General features: G+C 39.0%; 1 protein-coding gene across 1 annotated transcript in view; it reads left to right on the top strand.

Annotated features, from left to right (window-relative positions):
• LOC123982234 (transmembrane protein 132C-like) overlaps positions 1 to 13094 on the top strand; it is a 217197-nt gene that overhangs the window by 135466 nt on the left and 68637 nt on the right. The window contains exon 4 of the mRNA XM_046067658.1: positions 4673 to 4816. Coding sequence (XP_045923614.1) covers positions 4673 to 4816 — 144 coding nt within the window. The remainder of the gene's footprint in view (positions 1 to 4672; positions 4817 to 13094) is intronic.

Below are 13094 nucleotides of genomic sequence, written 5' to 3'. Positions count from 1 at the left end.
CTGTGCCATGGCTAAGGTGATAACTAGGAAACAGGAGGGCAGATGGCAATCTGTCATGTCCTCCTAGTTGTTGTCTGTGTCTCCCACACCGTCTGCCTTTATCTTTGCTCGTCAGGAGCAGCGACCAATACAAGCCCGGTTATTACCGCCTCAGCGACCTGGATAAGATCAAAGAAGACCGGTTGAACACGGAAGATGTAACGACTGTGCTCTTCTAAGGACTGCTGCATGGTTTGTCATGTCATTATCCCTTGTTAACGCTCAGTTTTTTTCTTCATCTTTTACAAGTCATTCGCACTTCCTGAACGAGGACAGTCTCCAATTATTTTGATGTGGGGGGAAATTACCCAGCATTCATGTTTCACTGAATAGATTTTTTTCTTTCTCCTCACCTTTTCTGTGCTGTTGGTGTTTTGCTTCAGATCTGCCTTTTCTAACCATCTCTTCCATCTTTCTCTCACGTGAAATATTCTGGCCCATTCGTGCCAGTGGATCGAACAAGAGCAATTTGTCATGTTGGAGGAGGAAGTACAGAAAGCCGCTCATGTACTTAATGGTAATTTCACGTCACAGAAGAGGAGGAGGAGAGCAACAGCGTGTCAGAATAGTGGAAGAGGAGGAAATCATGGTTCATCGGTACCTGTATAGCTTCACACAGACTGTGACCACAAGTAATGGAAGTGATGGAGGGACAAAAGGGTGGGGCAGAGAGGCAGGGGTGCTGCAGTTATAGGAGTTCTGATAAAACCCCAGATGTTTGAGAAAATTACCAAAAAATTGTCTGAACTGGAGCTTAGTGCCTATTTATTGCTCCAGAGAAAGTCCTGATGGTGGGATATTACAAGGTGTAAAACAGGAATTATGTAGGAATACTCCTTCATTCAGTATGTGATCTCATAGTGGTCAAATACACTTTCACAGTGGTTAATTTGAACCCCCTGCTCCCTGACTTGCAGCCAACTGTGTTTTCCTGGTGCTAGGTTTCATCACTGCTAATGAAATAATTTGGCTTGTACCTGCCAGATAAATTTTTCTAAAACAGTATTCATCCCAAGCAAAATATGAAAAGAAAATTAGAAAACATTTTAGCTTTTTTCCACTTGTGACTATGTTCTAGGGATGGGTATTTGACACCTTTAAGGTGTCAACCCAAATAGCCTAGTATCGAGTTGTATCGAAATGTCTCCAGTTGAACCAGTACTGCATTTGATACTTTTTGCAACCAGATAGGGGGGAAAAATGACTTGGTATTGGTATGGTTTTGCTTGCAGCCAAACACGCAAGCAAAACACCGAAAGAGAAGTGCATGCATCTTTTTTTCCTTATGTGCCTGCATTTGCCTATGCTGCGTTCCATTTACCACAGAAGTTGGAGGTGGTAATGACGTCACGCCCGAGTAGACCGCTTTCTAAACCTTGCTCAGCCAGCCGTTGTTTACAACTAGTGAGGTTAACCATTGTTACCAACGCCGGTTGATAAAAACGGATTACGCGGTATTTACGCTTACTAAACACAGTAGCAACATGTCCACAGGCAGCAGTTCAACAGTGACGTTACTTTGTGTATGAAAATTTATATGAGACACAAATACACAGAAGTGCTAATAAACAATATAAACTAAAGCTTTCACTAACCTTTTGATACACAGAGCAGCCATCTTGGATCACGAAGCTGGTGGTAGAGTGGTTCTCCCCACTTTTGCGATTTAGAAATCCGACTTAACTGTTCCAGATGAAATTTCTGACTGGGAACTAAAATATAGCGACTATACACATAGTCCATATGTGATTTTAACCGCGCCTCACCTTTGGCTGCGTTCTAAGGCATGTTCGTCACCGTTGCAAGTTATCACCACAAGCTTGTCTTTCTGTTGGTTTCACTTCTGATATCCTTTAACACTACTCTGTACAGTTTTATTTGCTATTCACATCACTTTTCACCGATCGATCACTGCGTTCCATCGTATTCAATGGTTTTGTGGCTCAGCAGCGATCAGCTTATTTTACTCACGGAGCATCCGGCTGCAGCTGCAGCTGATATAAGATGTAGTTGGTGTGGTTGGCTGGATATGCAGCCTCTCTTTTCTTCCGTTGGCTTCTTTAGGCTCTTTAGTGTAGTTTAGTGACTTGTTTAAGCCAACTCCTTACTCATTTTCTACTGTCGGAGGTTTGCGACTCACCACTAAAGGAAAAAGCACTGCGGAGATCTTTCAGTTCAGTTCAAGATTTATTGATCGAAAGTTAACAAAATTATTCTCCAATGTTTACTTTCAACAAACATATTAAAAAATAACTTAAATTTGTGGTAACACTTTCTATGAAGGTCATCGCTATAATGACTTATGCATATATTTATAATACGATATAATACGTCCATAAGACATTATAACAGTTGTTATCACTTACAAACATGCATTAGACGCTATAGGTAAGTTCATAACGTATTATGACCTTTTGATTTAATGTTTTATAACTAATGTTAATACCAGTTTATATCAATGTGTGGCAAGAACCTCCGACCATGTTCCATAACACATTATAACCACCGACTCTGCCTCGTTATGAATACACTTTAGTCACCATTTACAATTAGTGATATAAAATGGAATAATAGCTTATAGTAATGTTTAAAGTTATATAGCATGTCTTTGTTTGCTTTAAGTAAAGTGTTTAAATATCTATCCCTGTATAATATATTACAGGTGGACATAATACCATATAAACTAATTATAAGACCTTATAACACGTCATTGTTTGCTTTAAGTAAAGTGACACACATTTTGCGCAGGAAAACAATTATGAACATTTATGAACAATCTATATGAATTTTGAACAATTTGCAGTTTAGCACAAAACACAACATAATTACATCAAGAAAACTCATTGTCAGGGTGGTGAAAGATGGCTCAAGAGAAGACCTGTTGCCGAGCAACATCATGTAAGAAGATGTAAACTAGTCCTTTTAAGCAATTGAGGAGACATTTCTTTTGAATTTCAATGTGTAAACGAAATGCTTAGTAATTATCTAGAATTTACACAGAAAAAAAAATGCATCAAGATGGATCGCTGCCCTCTGAACTGTAATCAAATCGAATCGTGAGGTGCCAAGAGATTCTCATTCCTACTGCCCAAACAGTATTCCCATTCAATTACTTTAAAATGTCTTTTAATAGGCTACGTTTTGTGAAATGGTTGTCTTTAATCGTCCACTGCATGGCTTGCCATTCATCTGTGACAACATCTGAGCCTACATGATGTTGGTCGGCAACAGGTCTTCTCTTGAGCGATCTTTCACCACCCTGAGAATGGGTGTCCTTGATTTAATTATGTTGTGTTTTTGTGCTAAACTGCAAAATGTTCAAAATTCATACAGATTGTTCATAAAGTGAAGAAACAAAATGTGTGTCACTTTACTTAATGCAAACAATGATGTGTTATAAGGTCTTATAATTAGTTCATATGGTATTATGTCCACCTGTAATATATTATACAAGGATAGATATTTTAACACTTTACTTAAAGCAAACAAAGACATGCTATATAACTTTAAACATTACTATAAGCTATTATTCCATTTTATATCACTAATTGTAAATGGTGACTAAAGTGTATTCATAACGAGGCAGAGTCGGTGGTTATAATGTGTTATGGAACATGGTCGGAGATTCTTGCCGCACATGACATAAACTGGTATTACTATTAGTTATAAAACATTAAATCAAAAGGTCATAATACGTTATGAACTTACCTATAGCGTCTAATGCATGTTTGTAAGTGATTATAACAACTGTTATAATGTCTTAGGTACGCATTATATCATGTTATAAATATATGCATAAGTCATTCTTCATAGAAAGTGTCACCAAATTTGTTTTCCACAACTCACAGTGTTCACTACGCTATTCCACTCCTCTCTTATTCAAATAGCTACAAAAACTCTAAATTTATCATAAGAGTGGATGACCTTATTAGGATAAGGAGTGATCTGATATTTTGTCCCAAATATTTTTAATCACTAACAGTTATTTAAAAAAAATAGATCACATTGCTTGTCCATAACAGCAATTAAAATAATTACCAATTAATTAATAATTACCAATCAACCACTATGGGTTCAACATGTGGCATTTTACTCGAGGTATCGAATGAAGTACTCCATCTGATCGGTATCAGTTGAACGGTACTAGTTTTGGTACTGGTGTAAAATTTTACCCAACCGTACTATGTACTGTCTAAATGGATAAGGTTCAAAGGTAAAAAGAATTCCTTTGGTGAGAAAAGTGTTATGGTTTTCTCAAGACCTAGCAACCACCAAAAGCCTTTCAAGCGTTTCCATTTCTTCTTTTGTAGCTTCAGTTTTTTGCCTCTATATATTTTTTTCATGTTTTTGACCTTTGAATATAATCCTTTGTTAAGTAGTTAGTTCATTGTCCTTCTTGCGTGTGTGAGTGTGAGATGAGTGTTTGAAGGGTTTGTTTTTTGACCTCTGTGAGAGACAATTAAGCACTACCTCATTCCATTTCTTTCTTTTGAAATGGTTGTCTGTCAGACAGAGAGTAAAAGAAGCACTGCGTGTGTCTGAAGCTTAATTGGCGAGCTGCTGTGGTTACATTACCAGCATCATCTAATTTAATGTTTTTCTTTTAACCTGTGTATGTCTGTGTGTGTTTCAGGGTCAAGCTGAAGGACGGCGTGGCGTTCCTGGGAGCTAGAGCCATTAACCCTGTTGTGTGGACGGTGAGTCAGGATGTCAGAAGTGAAGGTCACAGGATTGTCACCCTCCACTGTCGGAGGAAGGAAAACAGTTTTAGTCAAAGGTACGTCTGACTCTTCCTTCGTTAGAATTAATCAATGCAAGAATGAAATATGAACTGAACAACCAAAAAGCAGCAGCGCACTTGTTCATTTCTCGGACAGCTGTCAGTAGAGAGTGATTGCAAAGAGTGAAGATGAAAGAGGACATGACTCAGCATCTGAACCATTTATTCTTTGGCACTGCCATGCTCAAGCCAGTGCCAAGTGTAGTTCATAATATGTACCGTTGAAGGAACACAGTGTTGCCTCTTGCCTGCACTTAAAGCTACATTATGTAGTAATTTTATCTTGAAATAACAGCTTCAGAATCATTTTGATGGCACGCTGAGTTGAAATAGGGAGTATGGCATCTCTGTCATTGCCACTCCGGGCCCGGGCCACCATGTATTCCACTATACACTAGTGCAACATTAGAATCTTGGGCACGACATCTATCAGGAGAATGGTGTAATGCTTTATGACACTACATCACACACCGATAAGACTCTTCAGCAAGCTAACTATAAGAAAAAGCTAGCTCTGTATTTTCAGTATGGTTATTATGGCATAGGCTGTGAAGAGACTAAAGAAGACAACAGAGGAAGCAATAAAGAGAAAAAGAGACTGAACAAGCAAGAGACCACTGGCTCGGACTGGCATTTACTCGTTGGTGTGAACTAAAAGAGCTGAAAGGATGCAGGACAGATGCTGAACTGGACTTCTTGCTACTGGACTAATAAGTAATACCTTATTAGCTGGCTTGTGTTATTGGGCTTCCGTGTTAGCAAAGTTGTCGACTCAAGCAAAATCAGCCAGAGGTTTCGCAGACAGAGCCTAGCTATAAATCTCAAGCTGATGTTAGAAAACTTACTAGATAACACACCCGGACATAAGTTGCTCCTTGCTTTTGTTGCCAGTGGTTTAGACATTAATGGCTGTGTGATGTGTTATTTTGAGGGGACAGCAAATTTACACTGTTATACAAGCTGTACACTCACTACTTTACATTACTTTGGACATTACTTGGAGAAAAGAAAGCGAGGAAGTTGAACTGCCTGGTGAGTTTAGAAAATGTCTGTAACTTTATTCCAGCTGTCGTTGTACTTTACTGTGAACAGGTTAGCATAGCGTAGCCCTGACCGATCTGAACTCCATTCAGAAAACAAGTATTTTAAAAGTTGTTGACCTGCTAACAAAACGGCATCATATTGTAGTTATTTCAGCATCAGTTTGATCCGTTTATTGCAATTAAATCAAAGCAAAGGGTTTACTTTGGGTTCATATAGCTGTAGTATCCGTTGGCTGAATATTAAATTCGCTTTCGGTGTGAACGCTGCTTTAGCTGATGTTATGAAAAGAATAACGTGAACCTCAAAACTCTGTGGACAGTGAGACCTTGAATGTACCAGTAGGATCAATTATCTCCATTAATGCAACTTTGACATAAAAACAGAGATGACAAAATGTTTACTGCGCAGGATTAAGTGGATTGAAAGAAAGGAAATCTATCAAAAACTTGACGTGATATGCTCTGAAAATGGCTGGCAGCAATGTGAATGAAAATATATCACACCACTCATGTATGACTCTAGTGATGTTTTGAAAAACATACTTATCGTTGATAATAAGAATACTTGATTATAAATATTGATAATTTAAATTTGCTAGGTGATCACATAAAAATCTGATAAAAGAAAATCTCAGGGCACAAGAAAACTTCTGCAACTCTCTAACCATGACAAAAGGACTTAAAGTGTGTCCATGTATGGGTGATTGCTGCTTACATGATTGTGTTTTCATGAAATTGATAATAAAGTGTGTGTTTCTTTGTACGGTATTTGACATTCAGCCCAACAGCTAAACAGTTTTAGGCAAAGACAAAGTAGCTGTACACAGGAAGTGACACACCTTGGCTGGGCTATTATTTCCTCCTGGGTGTCAAGGTGACGACAGTGATGAATGACAAGTCATCTATCATTTACATGCATCTCTTTCACAGCCCCGCTGAGGAGAAGAGTCGTTGAATTATACAGGACTGCTCAAATCAAGGTCATACATGTTGAATCTGGTATTATGCCCTGCAATTTTGCACTCAACAAAACACTACCTTGAAGTATTGAAATGATAATGCAATACCTTCCGCAACCCTGTGCTTTTGGGTTTCTTTAGCTTTCACATCAAATGGAATAACTGTAGCACATCAAGTATTTGCAAAATGTGAAGATTATCAAGACACTGAACTTTAATTTTAAAATGTACAGAGAGAGCAGCAGCCACGGTCTTTTCTATTTTATTAAAATATAAAAACATGCTCATAATACAAGGGGTAAAACACTGTGAAAATGCTCCCTTTGCAGTGTAAGTTTCAACTCCTGACCAGCAGTGATCAGGAGCTCACAACAGCTCACAAATTATTATGTCAGGCATTAACATGAACCCTCCATACACTTGGTTGAATAAACACACTGCTTGATGGGCTTGCACTGGTCTTTGCTTTTGATTTCCAAACTTGGACAACATGAGATGTTGGAATCTTACATTGTCCGCTGAAATCGTTTTTTAAATTGCTTTTAGGAAGGAAGTAGGCCTTGCAGTGGTGCAATCCTGCTTCATTTATGAGACCAAATCTAGGTTTTGGAGTCGAGGTGCCCAGTCACATCATTCATTATAGCTCCCTGATGGTTCCAGCTTCCAGCTGGTGGGCTTTGTCAATTCTCTGTAGATGCTTTTCAGACTATGGTAGAAGAAATAAAATCTTTGTTTTGTTGAATTAAGGCAGAAAGCCTTAAAGTAATTTTCTAAATGAATTAAATTTAGCTCCCTGGTACCTGTAAGGATTTCCTTTTTGACGTACTTTCTCCTAATCAGCAGTATTAGGCTCATACTCAGGGAGTCATTTTATTCAACTGATGGTAGGTAGGTGATGTCCCACCAGTAAGGTTAAGTGAAAAAATATTTTCATTTGTGAGAATTTGAATGAGGGTAATGGCAATATGTGGGGATGGAAGCCAAGGAGTTTTAAAAGACTAGTGCCTTAAAACATAACTTTGCTGACCATTAAAACAAAGTCACTGCCAGAAGCTTAAAAGATAAACACCGGGAGCAGGATGCGTCTCCTCTGGCTCGTGGTGGAAAGTGCGACACTACAGCCAACAGTGTGACCGCCGGGTGACAGGCTGACTCAGACAGGCATTGTGACAAATCTTCCAACGGCCAATCAGGAGAGGCAAGTATCAACTGTGGACATTAGAGAGAGAGAGACAGTTGTATCTCAGTGTAATGGAACTGTCCACAGAAACACACTACACTCAAATGCATTGTGGGCACACTCACACACAGTTGTGAGGTTGTCATGTCCCAGAGGTATCTGTTTCAGAACAGTAGTCCAGCTCCTTTAGCAGCCATATGTTCACTGTACTGAACTTCTGCGCTCTGGAGAAACTCAGGCAGCTGAGAGTTGAGGTGTGAAAAGTGAAATAAATGACAGGAGTTTTATTACAGAAGAGGACAAGAGGGTAATCCAAGTCCAGGAGCACATGTGAAATTATAACAAAGTTCATATGACCGTCCCTCTGTATGTGAACCAATTCATGCGTGCTTGACAAGTCAAGTGCAAGCTGCTGCAGCCTGTGGTATCAATTTTACTGACATTAATATATGTTCACGCTTCATCTAAAAGATTTTGAAACTATAGCAGACAGACTAGCAGATTGCTGTTTTTTATTTAACTGAATACTTCAATTGGAGTATTAATTTTAACTCTTGCTTATATGATTATATTTAAGATAGACAAAGTAGCCTATTGTGCTATCTTGTTAACATATACAGCTAACAGTCACCTTTCACTTCCGAATATATATAGACAAAATATATGGTTGTGTTTATGTATGTGTATATTCATTATGTCAAACATTTTCTCTCCCTCTCTAGCAACTGTGGCTCTTTCTCAGGGAAGCAGTTTCTTTATGCAAACAACACTATAATCTGATTTTGCAACAGTATGTATGTAAGCCTGCATGGGAATGGATTACATCTTTAGTTGTTTGGATTTCAATGCCATGTTGTAAATGAATTGTATATATGGCAGTAAAAACTGTATAGCCTGGTGGCAATACTCTGGTTGTATTCCCTTTGTAGGTAAATTGAACCCAGCATGTAAATCTACATTCATCATAAGGTCTCAAAATGTTTTTGGTTTCATTAGCATCATGCTACACTGTGCCCAAAGAAACACTTTAGAAACTAATCCTGCAGTTTTTTAGAATGCTGGTCTGTGTCAAAGAGCGCTGTGGTCAGAATTTTTTTTATTTGAGGGCATCTGTATGTAGACAGCAAAGATCGCAGAGTGGGTTGTGTATGAGATAAAGAAATCCCTCAGTGTGGCAGTACTTAAAATGTCTTATCAACATAGTTGCCCATATACAGTAGTTACACAATTTTGTCTTATATACATGCACACCGTTCATATTTTTTTTAACAGATGAATGACATTTTTTCAAATGAAGGCATGACAGCATGTTTTGTGCACTAAGCTGTAATGACACTTAAAAGCCCCTCTCAAGAAATGACAACACTTTGGGGGGGGGGGATCTTATGGCAAAACCTAATAAAAAGACACCTATCCATCTCTAGTTGTGCCCTTCTGAACACAAGTCCATTTTGATACGTGTACATGACTGTGCATGTCTCTAGGCTGTGATAAAGCTGACTAATGAAAGCTCAAGGTGGCACAATGGTCATCAGACAACACTACCTGCTCTGTTATGAAGATGTATTTGGACCCTTAATGACCCTTATGCTAAAGGCCAATTTGTACTTCTGCATCAAGTCTACACCATCGTGAGCATTTTATACCCATGGGTTTGTGTCTGCGTTGCTCTGCAATTACACTACACTGGGTTTCTATTGACTATTGTCTATCGACTGTGGCTGACTTCCGGTGACTTGATAGTCAAACGTGGGCTGCCGGGGACTGCAGGGGTGGGGTATAAAAACACTGCCATCAAGATAGACACATCCTACTCCCTATTGAGTGTGTGAGCTCAGAATAATTGCCTGCAGATAACGTTTTTATTTCTTTTTTATTGAGAACTATATGACTGAAGGATCTGAAGTTCTTTGAATAATAACGTCACACACGACATGCGTGTCAGTGTAGCCTTAAACCATAAAGGGGTAAAGTCCTGTCATCACAAAGGTGGTTCCCACTTGGTGCAGCTGGAGGAGAGCAACTGCGGTCGCCAGACTCAGAAAACTGCAGCTGCCTTTCTGCCGCAAGGTTTTAATGTCATGTGACACGGTGACGTTTTGTAGATCTGGACAAAGTAGGATAAAATTTCTAACCAGCATGCCTTTTGTTAAGTCCAGCATGCATCATGTTAACTCAGCGCTGCAAATCGCCACATGAAGACATTTGAACCTATTGGCAACTGAAACTGAGCGAATTAAGTTGGAGTTTGAGGTGATCGATGTTGAACAGCAGTTACTAATAGCGAAATTACTAAAATGCAGAATGAGAGAAGGCATCGGAGGAGATGTTCGAACCTTGAACCGGTTGAGGCAAAAGAAGCACAAGCCGGAAACTTGTAGGAGGAAATGCGATGCTACCATGCCAACCAATCACAGTTTTTGTGGTCTGGAGTTGACAGTGATGTTCCTATAGGATAATTACATTGCAAAGTCGAAAAGAGAGTCATCAGCCATGCGTGTCAGCTGCTTCTGGCTCCATTATTACTTTTTAATGAAAGGTAAGACAATTTGGAGTTCCTGTTTGATTGAGGGAAAGAGTTGAGAAATGGAAACAAATGAAGGTTTTCTTTCTGCAGTATCAGCTCTGTTGCCCTGTACTCGGTGTGTAAATCAGTAGCTTTTCCAGGCTGCGATGGGAGTTCAATTTGTAATTGCAGGAAGTGAGGCGTGGCATCAAACAACTAATTAAAGTAAACCGAATCTAATGGCCAACATTTCACAATCTGCTTGCTCCCTCAAATTAACACATGCACAGAGGAACATTCTGACTTCAAGAGCAGTAAAGCTTTTGACAGACATAAGTCCCCTTTTCAGACATGGAAGCTTCACATTTCTTATTTCTTATTTTATTCTTTATTTATTAATATGTATTTTCTGACCTACATCGGTCCAACAACCAAAGGCATTTAGTTTACTATCATACATGACAAAGACAAGCTGAAGTAATATGCAAATTGGTTTTTCTTACTGTAAATATTAACTGAGTCCCGCCTGTGTACGTACACAAATGCACGTGCACTGTCTGACACACACACACACACACACAAACAAACAAGTGAAAAAATAGAACCCTCCAGCATCTTTTCACCTTCAAAGTCTACAGGATCATGATACATGCCACCACATTCAATTTGTCTGCTGTTGCTCGAGAGGAGTCATGCTGTGAGCGAGTGGGAGTAAGGCTTACTCTAAAAGACTGACAAGACAGCCTTACAACACCTACACAATGATGCAAGCCTGTAAACCAAAGTTCTTAGGTCTGCTATCTAAAAACAACACCATAGTCTTACGTCTGAGTGACAATGCAACAAGACACCAGGATAAATGGAATTATATTTGAGCCAACAATATATGCTTTACAGTGTGTGTTTCATCATGTTTGCCCTTATTGCAGCTGTGGTGAAATGTAGTTTAGGATTGGGATTTTTTTTATAAAATCTTGCAGGGAAGTTGCGTGAAAAGTCTCAGAGTTCTGCTGAGCCTTTGATGAAGAAAGTATGCTCAGTGTGCAAGCTCCGGTGTGAAAATAGGTTAAAGATTCAAATTGTTTCCCAACAGTTGGTGAAATCATGTTTGAAGCATCAGTGAAATCGAGTCTTGTCAGTCTGTGTTTGCCCCAGCCATCTGCTGAGGGAGGTGACATGAGCCTCTGAGGGTCGTTATGTGAAACAGGAAGCAAGCATCCACGAGGGTAATGGAAACCCCAAGCTTGTTTTAGACTAAAATGATTAGCATACTCTGCAGTGTGCCAGGGAAAGAAGAAAGCCACAATTCCCATATAAGTAGTCCATGAAGATTATAGTGAGATAGGATTGCCTCTGCTAAGCATGGTTATATCTTGAGATTTCCTTCCAGTACACCATATATCCTTTTCATTGTTATGTGAGATAACCTGCTGAGAGGTATCTGTGCTCTTTACATCAACATGATCTGTTATGAATGGATGGATTGCCATAAAAGTTTGTACAGACATGCATGTTTACCAGAGGATGGGTCCTAATACCTTTAGTGATCCCCTGACTTTTCCAATAGAACCACCAACACAGTAGATTAGTAGTTTGGGTTTTGAGTGAAACATCTGGACACCTGTTGGAGGGATTGCCATGAAATGTTGGACAGACATTCATGGATCCCAGAACTACCTACATTCCCATTAGCCTCCGTTGTACATTGTGCTTATTGCTAATGTTAATCCAGTGCTGATGAGCAAATGTTAGCATGCTAACACACTAACCTAACATGGTGAACATGGTGAATACTGACTGCTAAACATCAGCTTGTTAACATTGTCATTATGAGCATGTTAGCATGCTAACACACTAAACTAACATGGTGAACATGGTGAATACTGACTGCTAAACATCAGCTTGTTAACATTGTCATTATGAGCATGTTAGCATGCTAACACACTAAACTAACATGGTGAACATGGTGAATACTGACTGCTAAACATCAGCTTGTTAACATTGTCATTATGAGCATGTTAGCATGCTAACACACTAAACTAACATGGTGAACATGGTGAATACTGACTGCTAAACATCAGCTTGTTAACATTGTCATTATGAGCATGTTAGCATGCTAACACACTAAACTAACATGGTGAACATGGTGAATACTGACTGCTAAACATCAGCTTGTTAACATTGTCATTATGAGCATGTTAGCATGCTAACACACTAAACTAACATGGTGAACATGGTGAATACTGACTGCTAAACATCAGCTTGTTAACATTGTCATTATGAGCATGTTAGCATGCTAACACACTAAACTAACATGGTGAACATGGTGAATACTGACTGCTAAACATCAGCTTGTTAACATTGTCATTATGAGCATGTTAGCATGCTAACACACTAAACTAACATGGTGAACATGGTGAATACTGACTGCTAAACATCAGCTTGTTAACATTGTCATTATGAGCATGTTAGCATGCTAACACACTAAACTAACATGGTGAACATGGTGAATACTGACTGCTAAACATCAGCTTGTTAACATTGTCATTATGAGCATGTTAGCATGCTAACACACTAAACTAACATG

Source organism: Micropterus dolomieu, linkage group LG13 (assembly GCF_021292245.1).
Source record: "Micropterus dolomieu isolate WLL.071019.BEF.003 ecotype Adirondacks linkage group LG13, ASM2129224v1, whole genome shotgun sequence".
NCBI lineage: Eukaryota > Metazoa > Chordata > Actinopteri > Centrarchiformes > Centrarchidae > Micropterus > Micropterus dolomieu.
Note: the sequence above shows the minus strand (reverse complement) of the source record. Positions and strands in the feature narration are given on the sequence as shown.